The sequence below is a fragment of the Neofelis nebulosa genome, chromosome 9, assembly GCF_028018385.1.
Source record: "Neofelis nebulosa isolate mNeoNeb1 chromosome 9, mNeoNeb1.pri, whole genome shotgun sequence".
Lineage (NCBI taxonomy): Eukaryota > Metazoa > Chordata > Mammalia > Carnivora > Felidae > Neofelis > Neofelis nebulosa.
In genome coordinates, this window is record NC_080790.1 from 106,411,316 (window position 1) to 106,429,053 (window position 17,738).

At 41.2% G+C, this 17,738-nt stretch overlaps 1 protein-coding gene across 13 annotated transcripts in view; it reads right to left on the reverse strand.

Annotated features, from left to right (window-relative positions):
• Positions 1 to 17,738, reverse strand: part of PLCB4 (phospholipase C beta 4) — a 426,442-nt gene that overhangs the window by 105,353 nt on the left and 303,351 nt on the right. For all 13 annotated transcript variants that reach the window (XM_058684912.1, XM_058684909.1, XM_058684911.1 and 10 more), the window contains 5 exons: positions 13,919 to 13,998; positions 11,123 to 11,176; positions 5,109 to 5,190; positions 4,060 to 4,160; positions 3,380 to 3,437 (listed from right to left, as the gene is read on the reverse strand). In XM_058684912.1, coding sequence (XP_058540895.1) covers positions 3,380 to 3,437; positions 4,060 to 4,160; positions 5,109 to 5,190; positions 11,123 to 11,176; positions 13,919 to 13,998 — 375 coding nt within the window. The remainder of the gene's footprint in view (positions 1 to 3,379; positions 3,438 to 4,059; positions 4,161 to 5,108; positions 5,191 to 11,122; positions 11,177 to 13,918; positions 13,999 to 17,738) is intronic.

Genomic DNA, 17,738 nt, shown 5'->3' on the forward strand with positions numbered 1-17,738 from the left:
AAACAGGCAAAGAGAGGTGAAATTAACTGAAGCTCAGGGACATGAATCAGCCCCACCACAGATAGAGACCTGAGCTGGGAGCAGTATCTAACCAAATGGCAGCTCACAGTGGGCCCTTCTACCAGCTCTCCCAGACTCTGGTTTATTATTTTCAAAAAATAGGAAAAGTTTCTCTTGGTCCACTGATGGGACCAAGAGACACAGCTGTGGCAAAATTTTAGATCTGAGTGGTGAATTTCCATGACTAAATCCATTATGGAGAAGTAACAGAAGGTATATGACGCTCTCACATTCTTCCCATTCATGCTAAGCATTCCAAGAAGGAATCTAGATAATCTATTAGGACAGTGCTTCACAAACTTTAAGGTAAAGACAAATCACCTGGAGATGTTGTTAAATGCAGATTCCAACTCAGTAGGTCTGGGTGGGACCCAAGATTCTGCATTTCTAACAACCTCCTACAGGATGCTGCTGCTGCTGGTCCACAGATCACACTTTGGGGGGCAATGAATAAAGAGATACTGAGAAGCAGATGAGAAGCAGGTCTAAAGCTACCAATGAAAAGCCAGTAGGTATTTATGACATGGATAGGGAGGGGGTGGTACAAGCCCCCCTACATGGTGACCAAGGTAGTAAGTGGCCAGTAGTCTCTCTTATCATTACAGCTTCCTGGAGATACATGTTAGCACACTGAACATAAAATTTCATCTAAGGAGTAAAAGGATTTACAAGCTGGAAGGTGGTGGGAGGCAGCATGACTTTTTTCCCTATTACCTATTCTAATTGGTTAATGCTGGTGTGTGTGTCTACTGATTTTCGCATTATCAGTCATTTCTCTGGTTACTTTGCTGAACTCTTATTCAAAGAGCTTTCTAATTGACAGTTTTTGATATTCAGGGTACCCAATAATTATCTGCAAATAATGAGTAGGACCTCATCTTTTTGTATTCAGTAGACTCATTTATTTTTCCTATCTTATTGCATAATCTGGGGCTTCTAATACAATGGCGAATTATGGCTTGTTGACACTATATGGCTAAGGAATTTTGAAAAAGTTTAGATCTAAGCTTTTGGAGCCATAGACCCTTACACTGCAATGCCTGCTTCCTTCTTGAGTCAATGTTGTCTCCTTTCATTATGGGTTTCAAAGGTGCTCTACCTTAAGGGTGCTTTTGGTTCTGGAGAGAGAAGAGGGGGTCACTGTAGGACTCAAAAGAGAGGTTGCAAGGAGCTGGCAGAATGTTCTCTAACTTTCACAAACTTCTTCAAGGACACATTCAGATTTCTATCTAGTCTTTCCAATTCAGTTCACTAGGACAGAAAAGGAAGAGATTCAGGCAGACAGTTTGATTAAAAATAAAGGTTGCACACTTTTCTGGACCATCTTGTAGTCTTTATGATCTAACAAAATCTAGAATCCCACTGATTCCATCTGTCCCATTTCAAAATTAAAGGTGCTTCCTTACTGTGAATGAAAAGCCAAACAGAAGAAAATATAAGAACCAATGAGTGCTAATGGCCCCTGTGATAGCAATGTATAAAAGTTTATCAACTAATAGCATTTTAAGAAAGAGTTTGGATGGCAGAATGTACGGATGATTACATCTTTTAATATTTAATGTTATATCTTAGACTTGCAAGAATTGCAAGTGATTACTGGGTAGGTTTACAAAAACAACCCCTAAGGGGAAAGCCTTAAGAGCCCATGAACGCAGCACCTAACCTCAAGACTTCAGAACTCTTTATTTTCACAGTGACACACATAGAAAAGTCTCTGTCATGTTTAATAGATGGCTGGGTGTCAGTTCATCCCAGAGTGTGCAAGAGACCTTGTTTTTAGGAAGCAGCAAACTAATGATGTAAATTTTGTCCATGCCTCTAAAAGGCCTTCCTTCTTTAGCAAAAAGCAAGATATTCCCGCCCATCTCACCAAAACTTAAGATGATCAGTGACCCCAAGTGCATGAAGAAGCTGAGAGAAATAAAACAATAAATCTTAAAAATAAAGGAGAGGAGGAAGGAGTTAAGGAAACAAAGCAAGGCAACTTGAGCAACGGTGGCACAGGAATGTGGATATTATCTGGGTAAAGATTATAAACATAGTATTCGCATGACCAAAAACTAGTGGGGTGGAAAGACTTGAAATGTTTTCAAGTAAAATAAATATTGTATTGTACTGAAAGGCTTATTTAAAAGTGGGGGTGAGGCATCTGTGCTGATAAACGGAGTGGTTAGTCTTTCCTGCACATGGGCTTTTAGGCTCTCGTTATCAGAGCTTTGAAAGGGTAACCCTGAAAACTGGGAGCCATTAAGTCCTAAAAAGGCAAGAAAAGAGAAGCCCATTGGCAAAGATGTGATTTGTCTCTACATCCTGGCAAATCACAGCCTGCCTGTTGCCTGTTCTTTGGGGCAATACCTCCTGTCCGGCATGATACTCTTTCTTCTAATATTTTCTTTTTATATGGTATAATGGTTAAATTATATTAAAAATTGCTTTGAAACAAAAATACACTGTCCATTCCTCACTGAAACTTATTAATGTGGTAGAAAAAAAGTAAATTTTCCATTTTGGATTAGCAAAAAATTCAAGGGGTTTCACTGAACAGAACATTCTTCTCTACGTTCATAAAGAAAAAAAAAGTTAATTTTAGCTGTAAGAAAAGTTGCAACTTTTACGTGTTCTAAAATATATTTTTCTCTTGTGCTTAAGCAAATGTTGTCAACCAGTTTTGGTTGTTAAGTGAATCATATTCTAAAATGAGCCCTAAGCTTGTTATAAAAATAAAATGTAAAAATTTAACCTGCAATCTAATTGGCCTAGTATGTACTATATTTTCACCCAGGAACTCCAGTGTTGTGCTTGTTGTCAAAATATTCTATTTGAACCTACATACTGTCCTTACATGCAATCCATTAAAAGACAAAAATAAAGCTTTCCAGTCCATGCAAAGGTATGAGAAAAAGTTAGCAATGGAGAATCCAACTACAGTGTGGTAATCTCAATCCATTCTCTAATGAGATCAATAGGAAAAAAAAAAGTACCTTCAATATCATCTTGCAAAAACACAGACACATTTAATTAAATGAATATATTATAAAATCCACACGCACACAAAGAACCAGAGCTACACATCATAGCGAGAAAACCAACAGAAAAAAGCAGTGTGCAAAGCCAACGTGTCGGAAGCGCATGGACACACAGGAGCAGCAGCTGATTTTTGCACCTGGTAAAGAAAGCCATCTGGAAAGATCAGCAGGTCAGAAGCAAAGCGAATAAGGGCATATGATGCGGGCATATGATGCGGACATGCAATGGGGACACTGGAGGAGGCAAGCCACTGCACACAGACTTTATGGAGTTAATGTATGAAAAAGCTTACTTCATTTAGAAAGCTCACTAATTGGTCTACCGTTAAATAATCAGTTTTGTCTCCATTGCTGAAAAGAAATTTATTAGAAAAAGTAAGTTTTTGTATATGATGCTACAAGTAGGTACGATTTACATGTTGACATTTGTTGATGATAATTCTAAACTTATCTTCTAACCCTGAGGTAGTGGTGCACTCTTAAAATGGCCAGAGACTGTTCGTAAGAACAAAACAAACAACCCAACAAGAGAAAGAAAACACTCCCATTAGCTCAGAAAATGTCTGCAATTCTTCTTTAGTATTATCAAAAGATGTTATTTTTCAAAACAACATGTAAGTCATCCATTTGAAATAACTGGAATGAATGAACTTTTCAACGACATAATAACATTCCATAATTGAATCTAGTTAGTTCACATAATGGGTTAATACCTAAAGGAGCAGGTTAAAATTGTAGGTAGTTAGTAAAGCCAATGCAAGGGGCAGGGGGGGGATAGTTCCAGGTGCTGCCATTAATTTTTGTAAAAGTTTCTCAAAAAGTCAGAGTGAACTTTTACGGTCATAAACTAAGGGCTGAAAATGTAACCCTGACTAGATACTCCTCCAGACTCTCAACACAGTATATTAAAATATTATGACAAAAAGGTGTCTTAAAAATCTAAAAGGACAAGAACTCCATAAATGGAACTTACATTTTTTTGAAAAGATCCTCTATATCTGTTCGAGGACAAATCTTTTGTGTCAGTTCATAGAACTTTTCATAAGTAAATGCTGCAGGCTCGATTTCATCATTCTGTAAAGAACAAGAGGGTGTCATAACTCCTGCCATATTTTTCTCGTGAAGGCAAAGAATCCACAGGATCATGAAGCAAAGCAATGACCACCTGGGATCCCAGGGCCTCAATCTCTGACTCTTACTGACAGAAGCCAGAAGGCCAAGTCCAACTGTGGCCAGGCCATCCTGCCAGCACACCAGCATGTGTAAATGGGCGTCTCTTATTACCATGTGGCCGTGATCTGTGGGTTCAAACACTGGCTACGGCTGGGCTTGCTCTGGGCAACACCCCATAAAATATAAAGAAACATTTCTTCTTTCTCTCCACTATGGAGAAAATCATGTGCCTGCCTAAAGGCTGCTGAATAAATCAAAGCCAGTGTTTACTTATACTTATCTTATGAATTTTCACAAGACCACATGAAGGAGCTCAGGACAACCACATAAAATTTTCCTTCACATACTGCAGTTTGTATTTCAAGTAGGATTTGTTAAAGTAGGAACAGGCTTAAATCTTTCTTGCAGTCAATCAATTAATTTCAAATACTCTAAATCCAAGGGGCCAAGAACACAAATGGTTTGTGTAGGGAGGAGTGCTTTACAAAGTACCCACAGCCACCTTGAAGAACACTGACATTGTGCTTGGTCGAGGCGATGTAGACAGGCTTCTTGAAAATAAGCTTCCCACCAGCTGTGTAGAAGAGTAGCCTTGCTGACATTTCTTTTTCTTAATGAAACTGACAAAAACATTTTGAAGTACACTGTTTGAATTTGGAAACATTTAGGTTAAATGCCCAGGGAACAAAAGGCAGGCAGGAAGGAGAAAATTACCTGTACTATATGTGACTGAAACTAGTTCTGAATCTAAATGAGATCAGTGTTACATAAATAATCTGGCTTATTACATATGAGAACATAACTAGAAAAAATCGTTTTTACAAAACACATAATTAAACTAATAAATACCTTTCCACTGGGAAGACCTAACTCCTTGAGTGCTTGAAAGATCACCTTTTCTGTTTTCCCCGATGCAAAGGTTCTAGTAATACTAGGGCAGAAAATAAAGAAAAGTCAAGTTATTGTTAATTCTAATTTCGTGGAGGCAAAAATCTAAGAAATACTAGGGATGTGGGACAGGGGGGTGGAGAAAGGAAAGGAAAATACAATTCGTTTTCATTTCTGGGTGTTTTTCACTTCACTAACTCTCTCCTGCAATATCCCTCTGGTTCTGCTAGTGAGGCAACTTGATTCAAAGACAGGTGTCTCCCTGGTGATTGTGAACACAAGAACCCCTGGGAGAGCAGTGCCTGGGTGGCTCAGTGGGTTAAGCATCTGACATTTGCGCAGGTCATGATCTCAGGGTTCGTGAGTTTGAGCCCCACATCTGTCAGCACAGAGCCTGCTTCAGATCCCCTGTGCCCCTCCCCTGTTCACGCTCTCTCTCTCACCTCTCCACCCCGCCCCCCCCCCAAAAAAAAGCCCTGGGAGATACATGTTGTTGCACAAAAACAATGACAATGGACAAAAACAATTCCTCTTTTTCAGGGAAGAGGAATATGGCAGATGGGACAGTAAGTCTAGAATAAAACCTCATGTTGACACTATATAGGTTTTGGGAAAAAAAGTAGTCCCCTAAGAAGTCAGTCTAGGCTGGTGATGGCCCCGATGCCTTGGAACTATAGCAGACATGCATTATCAGACATATTTTGAAAAAAAAATTTTTTGAGCTAAGTACGCTTGAACTACTCTGATGTGCCAGCTGCCTCAAGGCTTAGGACGTTTATTGAAAAAGCAAAGGTGTGGTGGGAGGGGAGTTAGGTGAACACTTATTCAATGTTTCCACAGAATCTTGGCTTTCCCCTGACACAAGGTAATTTTAAATAATGATGTTGCCTTTTAACTAGGATGGTGTGCGTCGAGCCTATTTCCTATGAGAAATGTGTTGATGACATTCAGAATGACCCAGTGAGGTGTCAAGCTGGCACCCTAGAATTCATGTTTGGGTCTGAGCCATGCCTTAGCCAACCAAAGGAAACTTCCTTTATTCTGTGATTGGAAGCCCAGGTAAGCTGTCACCATAACTCAAACTTTAATTTCAAAAGTCCAACCTGAGGACAGAGCTTACTTTCATCTGGGAAGCTTGGCTTCGGAATGCCTTCGGTGTGAGCACAAGGAGCTTGGTAGCAGTGCCTCCCCACGCCCCAACCCTGTCATGCACTCCGCCATTCATATTAAGTGGAGGCCAGCTCCAAATGCAAGCATTACGCACCAAGTATTCTTGATGAGTGGGAAAACGCACCTCTTCAACTGCAGAATACAACTTCCCAAAATAGATTGGGAAGATCTAACTTTAGGTAAAGGAGTTGTTATGTGCTCATTCAAAGCTTTGTTGTTTCATACTCAGTCCAAGAATACTTAGAAGTACATTTTTAAGAGCGCTTGAGACAGCTGTATTCAAGTATAGGGAGGCCCACGGATTCTCTTTAACAAATCTACAGACATGGTAGAGCATATGTGTTTGACATCAAGTAAACCAGTTTCTAGGATACAGGGTGTTATGTCCACATTTTCTACTTCTCTAGTTCATGGAATTTTCATGCACTGAATTGGGGTGAGAAGCAATTTACCTGACCTTTATAAAACAGGAAAGTAGCTAATCAGTGTTCTCAATCTTTTTTTTTTTAAGTATGTGTTAACATGAGAGCTACAGGCCCCAGCATCCCCAGATTTGGGACAGGAAGAAACTGTTTGTACAGCAACCTCAGGGGTATCTCAGTGAACTCGAGCTTCGGTTAGGGTGGATAGGCCTGAAAAACGACATGAAAACTGATTGATGTAGTCATGAATGTAGCAGGTACAGGGCCTGAGCCTTTCTGGGTGTGGGTTGGAGGGTAGGGAGGAAAGGAAGAGACTATAGGAATAGAATCTTTTGGCTAGAGCTTGTTGAAGTACCAAGACATGAACAGGAAGTAGAACAAGAATGTCTCATGGGAGGAGGAGGTCTATGCATTAGCACTTGGGGCTAGGGGGCAGGTAAACAGATTGAGAGAGAAAAAGAAGGAATTAGGGTGTCCAGTGCCAGGAGAGAAAGAAATCCATTTAGGGATATACTAGTGAGGGCAAAGTCAGAACCCAACAACATGACTGCACAGGAAATAAAGGTGAGAAATGGTATTATGGCCATAGGGGCTCTTTCTCTGGCCTTCTTTTCTGAGGGGGCTTGGGCTGGGCAATGTCACCATGGATTTGCTCACCTCATTCTGACGGAGACCAAACCCAGGATGGAAAATAGAAGCAAGGAAGTTGAAAAGACCATTCCCCTGGTCTATCTAATAAAGTGCCTTTATTGCCTTTGCTTCAGGCAGCTATCAGAATCAGCCTTGGGCCTTAAAATGGATTCACTCAGAGGTAAGTTGGGGGGGGGGGGTTGTGGCACAAAGGTGAATTCTTAGAGTTTCCGGTTACATTAGAGGCCCAGCAGAATACCCTTTAACAGGGTCCTGCAAGAAACACATTTATCACAACCTGGGGACATTTTTACATACCATCATAGGCATTTCGTAGGAGAGTATTTAGAAAGGACTGTGATTTATTCAACTCTTATATATAGCCTCACACCCACAGAATACAGGTTAGTGCTTCAAGGCTAACAGATACTCAATGAGTTTTTGTTGAATCATAATAAACCACCTTCCCCAAAGGAAATGCTACAAAAGCAAATAACCTTGAGTGGAGGCCAGTCCTATTAGAGTCCTGGTTCAATTCCATGTTCATGTACATATAAATGAAACCAGCCTTTACAGGTGATAAAGACAGAAATGATCCTGAAAAAACCAAGGGAGTCTCACTCTTTCTTTGTCCTCAATGGGCCTACAATCCATTCCATGGTTTTAACACCATTTTTTGAAACACTCAGGTCAGACTCATGGAGTGAAGCTTCACCAGAATCCTACTAACTTTGTTGAAAAACTAGGACTTCAGGACATGTACAGATTACATAGGAGTTGGGCTACCATGATCATACCTGAGGCTCTCAGACTGCCTCTTTAACACAACAATCTCTTTTAAGACTACTTCCTGCCACAGCCCATAATTTTTGTCTGGCTACTATTTCCCGACTCTCTAGCCATTGGTTCCAACTCCAGGTTACAAGGAATAAGAAATGGCAAAGAAAAGAGTGATTTTCAAAAGCCTTGGTCTAGGTGAGAAGATAAATTGAGTAGGAGTTTGTAGGTTTGAGAGAAAAGCAGACTGTGCAAGTTTATGTACATAGAAAGAAAAGAGGGAGATAAAGAGTTAAGACTTTCTTCATTAATCATTCCTGCAACTTCCTGGATATTATATTTTGGTTAATACTCAAGAGCAGGGGCCATTCCCAAGCTATGTAATGACTATGAAGCCAGACCCTTTTTAACAGCATGCACACTATAGTAATAGTTTCCATTTTAGGAACTCCAGAATGATAGTGATAAAATGACATTTTAAAAGTGTTTACTCTTCATATCCATTAAAACATTCAGAACAATTTCCACCTAGCCCTTGGCAGCTCATCTACCAGAAGACTTACCGCTTTTTTCTGGCTTGCTATCAATTCTCCATCAACTTTAACAAATTGCCCCTAAATAACAGATGTCTTGTGTCAAACACCTGTTAATACTGGCAGGCACCAAAGAGTTCATGTCAAAGAGAGCTAAAGAAAACGACATAAGGATGGTAATAATTTTGCATGTGAACATGCTAGATAAAGATCTTTGAAATCATAAAAGACTTCCAATCTTGTCTAACAATGGCTTGATTAGTAGGATACATATAAATGAAACCAGAATTGCTAGTTAGAAGTGCTTTGATTGCAATCTATGTGTTTCTACTTCGTCCATTTCCTGAACCTTATCTTGGAAGAGAAAGCAGGACAGTAAAGCATGTAAAAACAGATCCAATATACATTTCTATTCACACTGTTGTCTGTGCTAAGTTTAAAGAAAAATGTTAAAGAAAAATGTACTTAGCTGTAGGATGCTGGGATACATTAAAATAATTGTCCTGCTATTGCTCAACAGAGCAAAGGATTTTAAATTTTTTGTTTTATGTTTACTTATTTTTAAGAGCGTGAGAGACAGAGTGTGAGCAGGGGAGGGGCAGAGACAGAGAGGTAGACACAGAATCTGAAGCAGGCTCCAGGCTCTGAGCTGTCAGCACAGAGCCTGACGCAGGGCTCGAACACACGGGACATGAGATCATGACCTAAGCTGAAGTTGGATGCTTAACTGACTGAGCCACCCAAGTGCCCTGCAGAGCAAAGGATTTTAAGTGAAATAAAGATCAGTGTAAAGTATCTTTGCCAACAATTATCAATCAAGGGTGCTAACTGGGTTTTTTGTTTTTGTTTTAAGGTCTACTTTTTTCTAGAGTAGACACAAAATTGATTTGCCATTAAGTTAACAAAAAGCAGAGAATCCTACATCTCGATTTGTAAAGACCACATCACATGTGTAAGGTCTACAACTTGGTAAGCCCTCAATAAAAGGTTAAGTAAAAATACTGTCCATGGTCTTATGATTCATATGCTTTTAATTTCCTCATTGATATTTCTGTCATGTCACATGGGCTGTTACAGAACACAGAATTAAGAAAAATGATGACTTCTAGGACAGTTCTGTTAAACATGAAAAGAGCGATTTTGAGAGAGTATAGTGATAACCTCATGGGGAAACAGAACGGAAATGTCAAGGCAGAATGAAGTGCCTGGCAGAGAAGGATATGGAGAAAAGTCAGAAATGGCTAAGTGTGATCAGCAAGCCACTGCTCAAATGCGCTTGCTCAAATGCGATGCAGCTGGGGACCTGTTTACTTCATCTCTGAAAGATAGGGCAGTTCTAAGACAAGATTCTACCTAGTAGCTCTGGGTTTTATTTGTTGCTGTTTCTGTTGGCTTCTTTGCTAAAGTGGTATCCAGAGAGGAAGTCAACATCAACCTAAGTCTGGAGAATCCTAGAAGATGGGTTGGTATCCGGGAAACCCGGGACTAATTCAGGCTGTGGGCTTGGGCTTATGAATCCAAACACATTTCTGGTTTCATGTGGACAGATGATGCCCACTCCAGCTTCAGAAATTTCCATGAAGTGCTTACACAAATGCCAGCCAAAAAGATACCAGGGGAGTTTGGTAAATAATCCCTATTGCTGCCATCTCAAGAGCTTCCGGGTGTACCCACAGACCATTAGCAAATCCTAACACCAGAGAGGGAGTAGGGAGGCAGAAAAGAGGGAAGCATGAGGAATCCTCAGAGGGAGAAACATACCAGCTTAATTATTAAAGAACCCATGTGGAAGACACATCTTGTTCATGTTTTCATTTTTTTTCCTTCCTTCTTGATTCCTTTCAGTCTTTACTGCCATTGTTTTTTCATTGTCACTGTTAACTTGGGCAGAGTGAGGGGATAAAGTGACAGTTCTGAAGAGTGTGTGGTGTCAGCAGTGGTACACCTAGAGATCAAGTGGCAAGAAGCCAAAGGAGTCTACCTCCCCCTTCCCTCTGGCCACCAGAGGAACAGCAAGGCCCAGAACAAGCAGCACTGTCCAGAGGCACCACACTTCTGAAGACACAGTCTATATACACTTCTGCTACAGGTGCACAATACAACTTCTTTAATTTTAGCAAATGGTTGCTTAGGGCAAGTAGACGAAAGACATTAAAATCCTCAAAGCCCACTTGTTTGAAGATACAAAGAATACTGATACCTCTTCGGATGTTCTTCATCAAAGCAGAGTTAATGCTACCCATTGTAAGGAAAAATGCAAGTTTACATCCACAAATGATTTTTACAAACTGAACACAGCGTTTGATGGAGTGATTTAAAATAAGCTTCTAGAAATATCTTTAGTGAAAGCATTTAACAATCACTTGTGAAGGGCTCTCTCTTTGGTCTGGTATCATGAGGGTCGACCCAGGGTATGAAATACAGACAGGAATGATCGACTTACCTCCTAACTGGAATTTTACCATTTGTGTTGGTCATAAATGCCAATTTCATCCAGCTGGAAAACAACGGTAACAACACTGTTTTAATGTTTCTTAAGAGGAATACTTCAATCCAGGTAAGAACTTTAAAAGAAAGTTCATTCAAACAAAGAACATTTACTTCTGAAGGTCAGAGACAATAATACACTGTGAGATGAATTTATGGCTGTCACAATTAGCAAATACAAATACAAGACTCTCAGTTAAATTAGAACTTCAGAAAAATAATACTGTTTTTTTACAAGTATGTTCCAAATACTGCACAGGATATGCTTATGCGAAAGAACTATTACTTGTCTTAAATTTAAATTTAACTGGGAGTTCTGTACTTTTCTCAGCAACCCTGGATGAATTAGAAAATTGGGTGCTTGCACTGAGCAAAACAAACTGTGGGTACTTACTTGGTGACTGGCCTCATCCTTAATAATCTCTACTAAGGGTGTGCCTGGGTGGCTCAGTCAGTTAAGCAACCAACTGATCTCGGCTCAGGTCATGATCTCATGGTTCATGAGTTCCAGTCCTGCATTGGGCTCCTCACTGACAGCGTGGAGCCTACTTGGGTTTCTATCTCTCCCTCTCTCTGCCCCTCCCCTGCACTCTCTTGCTCTCTCTCAAACTTAAAAAAAAATTCTGGCAAAATATTAAAATAAAAATAATCTCTATTAAGGTGGTAAGAAATGCAACTGCATGCTGACACCAGCCAACCTTATCCTGAGGACACATAGGGATCTCCACTCTCAGCTCCCAGTGCAGCAAGGCACAGATCGAATGGGCATCTTCCCTAACTTCCAATAGTAAGAGAAGTTCCTTAACTCAAATTGACGGGAAGCGACTCATTGCTTTCCTGACACACGGGGACCCACAACGTTTATTTGTACATTGATGGTAAGACTGTTCTTAGCTATTAATTCACATTCTCATTGTTTCCAGTCAATAAAATTCTAATAAAAGCAGAATATGACAAATTGGTAAAGTTTCTGTCCTGTGTCAATTTCCTAGAAGCACAAGTGACTCCTTTTCAACTGATGTTTTCAAGACAATAGGCGTGAGGGAAGCAGAAAGAGCAGGGAGAACAGTCACACAAAGCTGTGGTCTCTGCTGGGGCTTTAGCCTGATGCCATGGGGAGCTCTGGAGTGTGATGTGCATCCGACTTGGTGGCATGGGGGCTAGCCTTTTGTATTCTGTGCTAGCCCATCATCAGGCATGGGCTTCCCACCAGGAAGAGGGAGGAGTACAGTCTCCCAGGCACAGCGACTCCCCTTCAGCAGAGGGTAATTCTCTGTAGAAGTGGGCAGGTGTGACCTCTTGACGAGCTAACCCTTATGGTGGCTGGTGGATGGATGAACACCAGCTCTATAAAGGGATCTGAGCATGATACCACTGGGGACAGGTATGATCGTATCTCCAGATACGGATATTGGGGTCCCTCAGGTGTAAGTGGGCATTCTCTAAGTCTCAGATCCTTTGGATTCAATCAATACCCAAACTGTAACATCAAATATCCACCGTGGCTCTTTATTTTTAAGAAAATATGCCACAGCAACTGCAGAAGAAAAGGAGAAGTTGCTGCACAACAAAGAGGTATTTACAAGACTAACTACCCCTTACTAAGACGATGGAAAGAATATAGGAGGGATGGCATATAAATCAAAACTACTAATAGTGAATGAAGGAGGACTGGGAGCCAGGCACTGGGCTGGGCATTTTCCAGGACCTCACTGCACCTGTGAGGTAATCTTGTAAAATGAGTTATGGTGACCATCTCCAGTCACAGATTAGCACAGTGAGGCACAAGGCTAAGAACTTGCCAAGAGTCACCCAACAACTAAGCAGCCCAACTAGGATCTTAGTCAAGAGCACATACTCTTAAAGCACCTGCCAAAGGGACCAAAAGTAAGGATGAAAGTGCCCCAAGGGCTGACTTCTCTTCCTCCTGCCTGACAGTCCAAGGAATCACACCTTTGCTGCTAGGCCAGGTTGAGAGTGAAGGCTTATTTCCATAATTTCTCAGTGTAGTTCCCTTCTGCACCTACAACTGCCTACCAGTGGCCCTATCATGGTAGGCGGCCCCACTCCTCTGCTGATTGCTGCTCTTTCAACATTCTGACTTTGGCTTTGGCTAGGATTTCTACCTGAGTAACTTTCAAGTCACCCCGATGGAATAACTTCATAAGGGTTACAAATCTACCAGTGAGGTGCATCGTCCCCCCCCCAACTCACCCCCCACCGCATTTTTGGATACAGTGAGCTGGGGTAAGGCCAGTATGTTTGGATCCCTGACTGTGTGCTGAACAGTCCCCGGGCCAGTGCTCCTTTTTGACCCTAGCAATGGGTGTTCTTGTAAGTGCTTCTCTTGGCCACACTCCCCAATTCTGTTTCACACAACAGAGGCTCCAGCTACCACAGCATCCAACTACATATCTCCCTAGGCATGGAAAATTAACGATCAGCATTCTGTCTGGAGACACAAAGGTCAGTGCCTACTACCTAGAGGATACCGCAGGGGATGCTGAGGTTCCAGCATCTTCCTGCCATCAACCATTCCTTTCACATCTGTTTTGGACTACGGGTTTATCATAAATGCCTTGCCAAGTGGCCTGAGAGTACAGATATATATTGGGAACTTCCTCTCCAAGGTCAGGAGCATGGAGGGGAAGACAAGTAAGATGCCGCCTGGCCATATACTAAGCCTTCATCTCCTAATCTGACCTTTTGATTTTTAACAGCCAAGAACAAAGAGTGATATAACAAAACTCACTGTTTTTTGAGGCAGGTCATTGGACTGACATTGTTGGCCCTGAAGTTGTGTATGATTGATCTCAGTCCTTCTACCCATTGCTGAAAAGAGAAAGAGAAAGCATTCCTGATGAGTAAAACTACCAGGTAAAAATGGTGGTTTTTATTGGATAGCCTGTATCCATTTTGCATAAGAATAATGTAAACGCTTTGTTTATCTCCTCCCCACCACAGAGCAATCTTCATTCTAGTGCCATACTTTATTCTTTAATAAATAGCTTTCATTCTTTCCATGAAGATAAATGTAACATCTATAGCATCATTAAATGCTGGATTGTCACAAAGGAACGCTGCCCCCTGATTGACTTGTTAAACCTTCCAGTTGTAGCCTGTTTAAATAGAAGTCCTTTTTCAGCCGCTGGCAATCTTCATTATTTCTAAGCAACATTATACAATACACTATGACATATTTAGCTATTCCCATTTTAGAAGATGAGAGCATTTGGGGTTCATCAATTTTATCATGTGATTCTATTTCAATCTAAGAATTTCTTACATATCTTACCTGTCTGTGTTTTCCAGCAAAGCCTTAAAAAGTAAAGCATGTACTGATTGCCAGGGGATCCAGAGCAAACAGTGAAGTGCTTACATAATTTCTGTTTAAGGATTTGGACCTCAGTTTTAACTCATAACATCACTCCATGGATTTACAAGGAAAAGTGAAGACTGCATGGCAATAAAGGAATTTGGGTCTCTTAAGGACATTCTACTAGAAAAGGCTAGCCTATGAATTAAGGCCAACTCTGCCCTTGGGTCCAACAACTGATGCCAATGAATGCCATACCAAGTTGCTAAAATAAAGAATTACACTCTTGGCAACATGCTTTGTAACAAATTGACATTGGGGGTTAAAACAGAGCTGGGGCCTCCACAAAAGCCAGTTACCTCCCCTTCTTTGGTTCATAGCGTGACTGCTATAGCTTTGTGCTGAGGAAGGGGAAATAATTTGGAGTCGATAGTAATATAGATGTATATTCAATCTGCACTGTCCAGTATGGTAGCCACTAGCCACATGTGGCTATTTAAACTGCATAAAAGTAAAATTCAGTGCTTCCCTTTCACTAACCCCATTTCAAGTGCTCCAAAGCCAATGTGGGGATAGTGCTTACCATATCAGACAGCACATATAAAGAACATTCCCATCATTATAGAACATTCTGCCAGACAGCACAACATAATACTAGTGATTTAGTCATTGCAAAGGCCAGTGGTAAAGACTGAGTTCTATCAAATGTGTGTGGTTTTAATCTACTGTGAGAAAATAACAACATTAAAAATGTCATCTTAACCATTCTTAAGGAACAGTTAGTTCAGTGGCATTAAATAACATTCATGCTGCTATGTAGCCTTCACCACCATCCATCTCCAGAACTTCTTTCTTCTTGCAAAACTGAACCTCTCTCCCCCTTAAACAACTCCCCGTTTTCCTCTCCCCACCCCCAACCCTAGTAGCCACGATTCTACTTTCTGTCCCTATGAATGTGCCTATTCTAGGTTCTCCTTACAAATGGAGCCATACAGTATCTGCCCTTTGACAAATTTGCCCTATTTCACTTGGCATAATGTCCTCAAGGCTCAGGCAGGTTGCAACAGGTGACAGAATATCCTTCATTTTTAAGGCTGAATAATATTCCATTGTAGGTGTAGACCACATTTGGTGTATTCATTCACCTGCTAATGGACACTTGGGTTGCTATTGTGATTAATGTGGCTATCGCAAAGGATGCTTCTATGAACAGGGGTGCACAAATATTTCATCAAGTTCCTGCTTTCATTTTTTTTTGCATACTCTGAGGTGGAATTACTGGACCAAGTAGTAATTCTATTTTTCATTAAAAAAATTTTTAAAGTTTATTTATTTTGAGATCAAGTGCAAGTGGGATAGACACAGAGAAAGAGGGGACAGAGAATCCCAAGCAGGCTGTGCATTGTCAGCGCAGAGACTGACGTGCGGCCCAAACTCACAAACCGTGATCATGATCTGAGCAGAGACCAAGAGTCGGACGCTTGACCTACTGAGCCACTCAGGCACCCCTCTGTTTTTAATTTTTGAGGAACCACCATTCTGTTCCCCATGGCTGCTGTGTTATTTTACATTCCCACCAACAGTGAACGGGGGTTCCAATTTCTCCACATCCTTGTTGGCACCTGTTATTTTCTGTTTTGTTTTCATGTTGACAGTAGCTATCCTGGTGGATGTGAATCTAATAGAGAGTTTTGGCTTTCTTCTTTATGCTTCAATCATACCTAACGGCTTTCTAAAGAAGGACTTAGGAGCCATGAGAGGTAAATTTCCTTCCACAACTAGAAAAGGGTATTTCCTGAGGACGTAAACAGCATTGAAAGCCTCCTGATGGTGAAACCAGGATCCTGAGGCATGAGGAAGAAAGGCAATAGTAGCATTAAAGAAATGCTCAATTATTTTCATCAGCAGCCTTCACTTCCTCTGTCAGATTAAATATGGGAGTATAATTCCCTGGGGACTATCAAATAACCTGTTATTGGGCTAATAAACTACAGGCTCACACACAGTTTCCCAAGAGAAGACAGAAAAACAAATAATTTGGTTGGCATTAACTGGGAGGCATTTTCTCAACCTGAAGGCTTGTTACGTGTTCCAAAACACAGAGTCCATGGTTTCCAGGGATAAAAAAGTGGACAATCCGAGACTGTTCACTGGCTTTTTCTGAGCATTCTGATGTAGTTGTTTCTAAAAATAAATTATAGAGATACCAGACTTTGAGGAGGCTGAAACAACTTTCATCCATCTTTTGAAAATACAATGCTGGTGAAGGTTCTTGTTTGTTGTGACCGAAAGGTCTCCATGAGTGGAGGTCATCAGTCCAGTGACAGTACTCGTGCGTTAGTTAGGGGGAAATGCCAACAGAATCCTCACGAGCCCTAAAGGGCACTGGGATGGGGGAGGTTGTTGCTTCTTCTGAGATGATAGAAGTGAGGGTCAAGGGCCTTGCCCAAGATCACAGAGCAGCTGGTGCAGAGCTGAGAGGCAGGAAGAACTTTGTTATCGGCCCCTCTTCAGGGCTTGTTCACACATCTCCCTCCTTGGCATGACAAAGTCCCATCAGGACTTTCCTCCTTTCTCCTGTCTTCCAGATAATGCACACCTAGCATATTAAGGCCAAAAGACTTAAGGAAATAGGTGAAGTGTTTTGTTTTGTTGTTTTCAACATAAAATAGATGAGATGCCAGCAGGTGTCAGTAGAACCCCAGAGTTTAGTTGGGAAGTTGCACTAGGGGTGGGCTAGAGGCACATGAACTTCTTTGAATGTTTTCAGATTAAAAGAAGCCAAAAAAAAAAAAAAAAAAGGCAACTTAGATAAGTTTTCTTGAATTGCTGAAAATAAGCACATATGTTAACAGTCTACATCATGCCCCAAAAGATGCACCTTCAAGCCCAGGGCTGCATGTTTCTAGAAGGGTCGTTCCCTGACACACGTTGAGCACACTCATTGGCTCAGTGATGACACACCCACCCTATGATTCCTATTACACTGGGTGCCTCCCTCTGGTCTGGCCTTTGTGAGTGGGCCAGCGCAGCCTGCATGCAGGGAACCAGCCCGAAGGATCAATTTGGATGTCCAAATTGGCAGTCTTTGCACTTCCCTGGCATGCTGTTCTTGTTAGGGTCCTCTCATTTTTTAATCTTTTCCAGGGCAGACAACCCCAGAATGTGCCACTCTGGCATGTGGATTTCCTTGAGCTGAAGACAGTCAAGGCCCAATGAACTCAAGAAGAGCTTTTTACCTCTCTTTTAACTGCCT